Consider the following 8,777-nt stretch of genomic DNA (forward strand, 5'->3'; position numbering starts at 1 on the left):
CTATATATTATATACACAGAATGTGTTAATGCCAACTAACACATGCTCCCTACTCCCCTTCCTTTCTTGCTTTTCATTCTGGATATCTCCGCATTGTCGCTTTCTCTGTTTTGTTCTCGTCTCTTTTTGTTTCTTTTTTCCTCTCCCGCTCGTGCCCTTGCCGGGCGGCGCTTACATAATTTGTGTTTTTTTTTTCTGTTTTGGTAGTTCGTTCGCTTGGGCTTGTCCACTGTTGCGACCTCGGATCTGATGCCTGCCCTCGCATTGCAGGAAGGCATTTCGCCCACTTCTTATCGCGGCTCCATCTCCTTTCTCTTTAATGGTAGTGCTGCTCCCGCTTAATATTAATAGCTGTCCCCCTCCCTTTCCACCCAAACACCCCGAGATTCTCAGAGATCTGCCTTATTTGCTTCGTCCCGCGAGATCGATATAGAAAGGGGAGAGAGAGAGAGAGAGAGAGAGAGAGAGAGAGAGAGAGAGAGAGAGAGAGAGAGGAGGAGAGAGAGAGAGAGAGAGAGAGAGAGAGAGAGAGAGAGAGAGAGAGAGAGACAGGAAGAGATAGGGGAGGTCAGAAAACGCTGCAGAGGGAGGGTGGTGAGAGTGACAGGGAGTGTGTCTTCGAAAGACCAAGAGTAGTTTACCGTAAGCCTACTTAATGTATTCATGTGTCAAAGTCAAAGGTTCAGCCAATCGTAGCCCGGTTTACGCCCTGCGTGTAGTCCCATGGGTCTAATATCTAGATCTAGATCAAGATAAACAATCATGAAACTATTGAAAGTAGATTTCTCCTGCAGTGGATTTAGTGCGCATGCCGAAGGGTGGGTGTATTTTGTGCACAGTGTCTAGAAGAGATCAAGAATCTAGATCTAAATCTAGAATCTTGATCTAAATCGAGATCAAGAAGAATCATGAAATGAAAGTAGAATCTAGATCTGTGATATTTTGATAACCTATTGAATATTGAAAGTGGATTTTTCTTGCTGTGCATTATAGATTCTAAGAAATAGATCTAGGCTAGATCTAGATCTAGATCTACCTGTGAATCTTAGATCGAGATCAAGAATGATGAAAGTATTGAACGTGGGTTCTTTCCTGCTGTGAATAGATCTAGAGTCTAGAACTAGGCTGTCGGTGAATCTAGATCGAGGTCAAGAATCATGAAAGTATTCTGCTGTGATTAGATCTAATCTATATCTAGAAATCTAGGCCGTATGCGACGCCTGTCGGTTGTTAAAAAATGTGAATTTCTAAACTTAGATCTATCTATGGGCTTAGGCTCCTTCTTTCAATTATTGGCCTATGTCTTTACAATCCTTCGAGATCTAGGCTAGATCTAGAATCTAGATTTTTTTTTTTGAATTGTAATAATAATAATACTGGATTGCATTTATATAGCGCATATCCACTTATGCAATGCTCTATGCGCTTAACATGATACATATTATGGATTTACAAATCAATTTTAAAGGCACATAGTGTTACATACACGTGCACACACATATTCACGCACGCACGCATACACACATGCGTACACACATACGTACACACATGCGTACATATGCACATATGCGCATACGCACACACAAACTCACAAACTCAGTAGAGTGTTTTACGGCGCTCCCAACTGCATAAGGTCATATGAGCGCCAAGGGTAGGTGTCAACAGAGAAGTCTTTACAGGGAATCAGACTTAGACTGCTCACCTCTCTAGCTTCAATTCGGCACACGGTCTGCTTCGACTATCAAGGCACCCCGGAAATAGCAGGTCACAAGAAAGTGGCAAACATACAAAAGAAATAGAGGAAAATGACAATAGTAAGGATCAGGAAAGAAAAAGCAGGCCTGTCGAGAGGGGGGGGGGGGGTCAGGGGGGGGGCCAAAACCCCGGGGCCCGGGGGTTTGGGGGGGGGGGTCCGCAAGCACGCGGGCAAGAGAAAGAAAAAAGAGAGAGAAAAAAAAAAGAGAGAGAGAGAGAGAGAGAGAGAGAGAGAGAGAGAGAGAGAGAGAGAGAGAGAGAGAGAGAGAGAGAGACAAAGCTTTGGAATAAAACATATATTTTGGCTGCAAGTTGAGCTGTATGTCTGACAACTTCACAGAACTTTGGTAGTGCTTTCTTGGACTTCTGGAATTGATAAGCCATTACGATCCTCTCCTTGCAGAGCATCTTAGAAAAGTTGAAAAATCACATAAGGAAGAAAGGCGCCTACAAGTTCACTATCTATCAACAGAAAGTCAAAATGAATTCATCCAATGCTGTGCATCAAAAGTGACAGACATGATTTTGAGTGAAAGAGCGGAAACGATATATTACTCCAATATCGTTGATGCAAAACCAGACCCTTCACACGTCGAGCAAACGGTTTTTATTTTGCGTTATGTTCACTTGGACAGTGATGCAAATGTCTACAAAGTAGAAGAGGAATTTATGAAATGTGTAGATTGTAACAAGAAAACAGGGGAAGACATCGCTAAAATTATCCTTGATACACTAAATGAAAAAAAAAACCCATTCCAATTACAGACTGCCGAGGCCAAGCTACGACAACGGTAGCAACATGTGTGGTCTGTCTGTATAATGGTGTACAGGCTCACATTTTAAGACAGTGTTCACTAGCCACATACTCTCCCTGTGGCTGTCATAGTTTGAATTTATGTGGTGTGCACTCTGCAGAAAGCTGTTCAATGGTCATAACTTTCTTTGGAGTTGTACAGAAGCTGTGTAACATTTTTAGCTCCAGTCCACAAAGGTGGGAAATTTTGAAGCAAAACATTCCCAGCTCTTTGCACAGTATGTCTCAGACACGTTGGTCAGCACGTGTTGACAGTGTCAGGCCTTCTGCGGCTCACATCGGGGGACTGGGGAAAGGTGTTCAAACTGTTCTTCAAATGAACCTCCCCCCAGAAACACGTTCAGATTTGATTGGTATTCTTAAGTACTTTGCATCATTAGAATGTGCGATAATGGCATCTGTTTGGCTCAAAATCCTCACTGCAATCGATCACAGAAATACAGTGCTTCAAGCACGAGATGCAACGCTTGACGTTGAGGTGGCAAATATCAATAGTCAGGTTAAATATTTGAAAAACTTACGAGATGAATGGGACGCAATCTTGAGTGAGTCCAAATTAGTAGCAGATAACAATGAGATTGAGCATTCCTTCGCCGAAACAGCAAAACGACAAAAGAAAAGGAAACTTTTTGCAGACGAGGCAGAAGATGTAACAGACTTCCAAAAATCCTGACAACAAATTCAAGCATGAAGATTTTTTATGCCCTCATTGACTGCCTTCTTGGAAATTTGACGACAAGGTATCATGCAGTGACAAAACTCGATTCATTATTTAGTGTTTTATGGAAGTATCTCCAAGAGGAAGTCGGCGTTATTCGTGATCTTGCAAACAAATTGCACACGGAATATGCAGTGGATGCATCAGCAGACCTTACACAAGAGTTGGGACAATTGAAAGTGATTCATTCAGCGAACATTGGAGAAAATGTCCTGCCACCTCTTCAGTTGCTGAACAGACTTAATTCCCTGAAACTAGATGCTTTGTTTCCAAACGTTGTAATCATATTGAGAATCTTCTGCCCCTTGCCTGTCACAGTTGCGCAAGCTGAACATTCCTTCAGTACCCTTTCTCGGGTGAAAAACATTTTGCGGCCCACAATGTGTCAAGACAGACTCACATGAAGTCTTGGAATTTTGGCCATAGAGGCCAGTCTAGCGCGAAAATTAGACTACGAACCAATAATTGACAGTTTTGCTAGAGCTAAATCCCATAGACTCCGTTGTAGTAAGAAAAAAGGTAAGCTACATTCAGGGGCGGCTCGTGGGTCTAAAAAGTGGGCGTGCACAATTAAGCTATCTTAGGTTGAAGATAGTCAAGGGCATAGTAAATGAGATGGGGTATAATTTTAGGATCTTTGGTTTGGTGAGGGAGAACCTTGTGATTCTATTTTCATTCTTTTTACTTGTGACTTTGACTTCTAGAACTAAATCTGTTTGTTAGCTAAACGTCAATTTCATTCATCCTGATTTAGAACTGAAAACTCAAGTAATACCTTTCACCACTCCACTACAAAACCGTTCAAAAGCACAACTCATAGGACGATGCCTTAAGTGTGTCACGTTCACCTCCCTCAGGTTCACGGTCATAGAGTCACGTAAAATAGCGGCAAGACAATGAACCAATCACAATTCACTTGAGCACTCCGCTGCATTGCTCCGGGGCTGACATAATTTTGGCATAGAATAGTGCACAGTCTATCGCGTTTATTTTTAGATTGCCTACTGTGGGCTATGTTTCGGCACTATTCGGCAGGAGCACATTTGAGATGTGCCGTCTTATTAATATTAATGTACCGCCAAACTCGCTACGAGTGTTGTCATCGCTTGGGTTATCCCAAAGAGCGATTTATAGGTCAGGTTTCCACAGTTGAATATCCTGCTATGCATAGATACAGCGCATGAACTTTGGCATGGCATAGTATATGTTTTACGGCGCTAAAGACACAGAAATGACTGTTACGGCGCCAGTGAGAAACGTATTTGGCTAGTGTTTGTTTCTGGCGTCTTTTGTTTTGTTATTGTAGGTGTTTTACGTAATAGAACATTAAAATTTTGGGCGGCACTGCACGACCGTGCTCAATGGACGAACCGCGCCTGGCTACATTACAATTTATTTTAATTTCTATCATTGGTTATTCATCTTACCTTCATTTTAACTACCCGGTAACTCAAAAAAAATAAAAGATTTATGTTGACAACACCCAGCACTTGATGGAGGGGGACGAGACAAAGGAGGCTGGGGGGTGTGTGTGCTTTGGGGGGGGGGATTAGCTTTTATACAAACATCTATTTCGTAAAATGCATTTCCAAGTAGTGAAGATGTTTGTGTAAGAGAGAGAGAGAGAGAGAGAGAGAGAGAGAGAGAGAGAGAGAGAGAGAGAGAGAGAGAGAGAGAGAGAGAGAGAGAGAGAGAGAGAGAGAGAGAGAGAGAGAGAGAGAGAGAGAGAGAGAGAGAGAGCGTATGTTGGTATGTAATAGATATGCTAACAGTAAAGTGATTATATATGCCTATGTACATTGTATTTGTTGGGTTATTAAAATGCAGGTGAGGGTGGGTGAGACCGGGGGGAGGAGGGGCCCGAAGATGATTGCTGCCCCAGGGCCCGACCTGGCTCTCGACGGCCCTGAGAAAAAGCAGCAGTTCCATGTTGTCAATTAGGCACAATTGTGAGCGTGACATGAGTCAGCCCATTAACAATTCTACTTTGCTTGAACGAGAAATGTCCCCCCCTTTGGGAATGGCATAAAGCCACTACAGTCAGTGGCACTGCCCCGGGGGTGAATCTAGATTAGGTTATTCTAGGAAGCAACAATTGGCATGTAGGCCTAACTCTTTTTTTAAAAAAGTGATTGAGCTGGAACTTTAGGAGAAAATGCCACACCTTCGAAGAGGGGGAAGAAGTCTTACCCCTAGAGGTAGTCAAGAGGGGGTGCTACATGGATAAATTCAAGGTAAAATATTTATGTTTTGTTTCTTTCCTGTTTTCTGTCTTTTTCCTCTTCTTAACTTTCCTTATACTTCTTCATTATTATTCCGTTCGTAGAACGGGTACTTTTACTAGTTTCGTATAATTCTCTTTCTCAAAACATTCTCCACCCCCCATCCCATTTTACCCACAACTCCATACCTTCCATTTCTGGGTGCGCCGCTCGCTCAGCTGGTATAATTCTGGTTTATGCTGCAGTTGGCCCTGGATTTCCAAAGGGAGGTTCATGAACTACAGTGGAACTCGGATTCAACGAGGTCGCCGGGCCTGACCAAAAATCTCGTTGAATCTGAGTGTTCTTATAGCAAACACGAGGTTTTTGTAGATACATGTAATAACAGGCACTGAGCAAGTAATGTATAAAGAGAAGTCACAAGTAGTGCCTGTAATGCTTGCATATTATGAGCTGTGTAAAAAAAAAGACCAATTCGTTCAAATGCACACGCCTGTGTCATCTCGATTGTTTACCAAAAAGTTGTGTTCCTGTGTAGAGCCTAGCTTACGGCATCTTTTGATTCCACAGACCAGTGCACAATTCATTACGTAGATCTACGTCAAGACTAGTTTATCATTGTAATAATGATCAGTTGCCGAGGGGGAAAAAAAGACTGACGTGTTTGTATCTGCGACGTTCAACACCCGGTTCGCTAGTGCCCCCCCCCTTCCCCCATACGCACACAGTCACACGTGTGTAGGCTCCGACACACGCCAGAGTAGACACGTGCGAGTGCCAACAACGCATGTGTTGGTATGAAAAAAGGCCGCCGATTGGTCGCATACAATCGGCTAAGTGAATAATGCCAATGGTTCATGATCAGGTGCAATGATGGTTTCCGGGAATGGATAAAGTTCGTTCTGAGAGGAAAATGAACGAAGCCACGTCTGCGGAGGCTGTTCACCCTGGAAGCAACCTTGTTGAATCCCAGCTCGCTGATTTAAGTGCTCGTTGAATCCGGGTTATTTTTATTGATTTTAAAGAAGAAAAAAAAACGGGGAATCTTTCTCATCTCGTTGAATCCGAGTTCTCGTTGAATCCGAGTACCACTGTATAAGAAGGATTATTTTGCCGAACCATGTTACATTTGAAGGAGTCATCACTTAAAACACGTGAATAACCTTCAATTGATGTTGAATGGGAAGATAAACGTTTAGGTTAAACTTAAACTACCACATTACCCGTTCTCTCATCCCTTTCCCTTTTTGAGTATGGCACAGGAAAAGGCAAAAATATGCAACCCAAGACAACGTGTTATTGTTAAACCTTTTGTAATTAAGTAAAAGATTACACAAAATGTAAACAATAACTTCAGACACTGGATAAAAAAGTAGAAATCAGCGGAAGGAGTGGCGGTCAGAAACTGAGGACGACTTGGTCCGGTGGGTCTACAGAGCTCGGCAAATTCCGTATTTCTCCGTGACCTTCAAAATGGCGTTCATGACGTCAGTTTGGGGCTGGTGGTTGCAGAGGTTGATAAAGGCCTGGAGATTTCTCCTGGCAAATGGGTACCTCCCCATGTTGATGCCTGGACATCGGGCAGAGAAGAGGCTCAGGGCGGCCTTGTAGCACTCAGAGTTTTCGACTCGCTCTTTGCCGGTCAGTATGTCGGTCTCTGTCACACCTCTAGGGCTGGACATGGCTGCCTTGACAAGGTCTTTGGTCAACGACTCGGCTTTTTCCTTGACTAGCATCATGTGACGTAATTTGGCCTTGAGCTCTTCCCGCTTTTGACTACTGAGATCACGTGACTCGATGAGGCGACGAGCCGTGGTGGCGATCTGAACCATGTCAAGGGCGGGGTTATTGAGGTCAATTCCGGCGAAGGTGAACTCTGGCCCCTGAATATGTCCATCAGTTTCCTGTGTGTTCAGACACATCCCGGGTGTGTACTGCTCTGTCTTTGCCTGAAACTGAGCAAGAACTTCCTTGTTCATGCTCAAGTCTCCGTACTGCTGTGGGTGACTCCCATCTTTAGGCTTTTCACAGGCTTCCTTTACCACTTCATATTGTTGATAGAGTGTTTCCTTGTGGAGATTTGCCTTGTCTGAGTTGTACAGCCAGGCGTTATCATAGACACCTCCTACGTAGACTTTGCGGAACTCATCCCAACAGCACATACGTGCATTCTCATTGGGATTGGCGGACGTGGTAATGTAGATATTGATGTTGTTCGGGAGTAGGCCCTCGAACATGCTCCCTGAGTGACAGGCCTCCATGTAAAGCACCATCTCCTTGTACCTTTTCTCTCTGTACATCTGTTTGAGGGCGTTGTTGAGGTCAGTGTTGTGCAGCTCAACAAAACCAGGGAAGAAGAAGACCCCTGGACCACCATGATCAATCATATAGACGAACAGACGATCGTCAGGACCGCTGTCAATCACTTTACCGTCTCGACCAATCAGTTTCTTCACGCCCTCCTTGTCGCCAGTGAGAACTTTGAGGAAGACTTCCGGTGTCACTTCTTCCTTCCGGTAGTCCATTTCACATCCGGGGTAAAGGTTTGGCCCTGTTGGAAGGGTGACGAGGTTTCCTTGGATAGGATTCTCGGGGTCATGTGCTACGTCATCGTAAGACATGTGGACGATGTTCTCAGGGGGGATGCTGTTGTTGCGCATGGTTTGGTAGGCGTGGCATGTGCTGGACTGGGGAAAACACAAACAGGATTAAACATAGCCGCAGGGAAAATGGTTACTTGTTGGGTAGAGAGATACACACGCTCACAGAGTCATTTATTCAGAGGTCGTTTCAGCGGTGTAAAAGCCATAGAATTGTACGTGTATTATGATATAATAATATCCAAGGAGTGTATATTATGTACATGCATTATGATATCATACACGATGCACTTTGATGTATGTCCTGTTCACTAAAGAACGAACGTTCGACTCAATTTGTGAGCCAAATAAAGGGCACGAGGTGAAAATGTGTGTGTACTCGACTGTACTATAACTATAATGAGGATTGTGTTTTTGCCCTTTTTGGGGGCGAATGGTGATGACCACAGTATGCACGCTTCGCAACGAATTTGTTTTTGTCTTTTGTAGTTGCTGTTGTTGTTGATGTTGCTGTTGTTGTTGTTGTTGTTTTGATTCGTTTTAGAGAGCACAGATTGGCAGCTTTATCAGAGCGCGGCAAAGGAATAAGTTATCTGCTGTAACCATAGACGTTATAAGTTGTAACCTCAATGGTTGCAGCAGCTTTGATGAGTATACACACACACACA

At 43.6% G+C, this 8,777-nt stretch overlaps 1 protein-coding gene across 1 annotated transcript in view; it reads right to left on the reverse strand.

Moving 5' to 3' along the window:
• Nucleotides 1–6,939: 6,939 nt before the first annotated feature.
• Nucleotides 6,940–8,777, reverse strand: part of LOC101862305 (legumain) — a 4,654-nt gene continuing 2,816 nt past the window's right edge. The window contains exon 2 of the mRNA XM_013088565.2: nucleotides 6,940–8,196. Coding sequence (XP_012944019.2) covers nucleotides 6,940–8,196 — 1,257 coding nt within the window. The remainder of the gene's footprint in view (nucleotides 8,197–8,777) is intronic.

Source organism: Aplysia californica, unplaced genomic scaffold, assembly GCF_000002075.1.
Source record: "Aplysia californica isolate F4 #8 unplaced genomic scaffold, AplCal3.0 scaffold00763, whole genome shotgun sequence".
NCBI lineage: Eukaryota > Metazoa > Mollusca > Gastropoda > Aplysiida > Aplysiidae > Aplysia > Aplysia californica.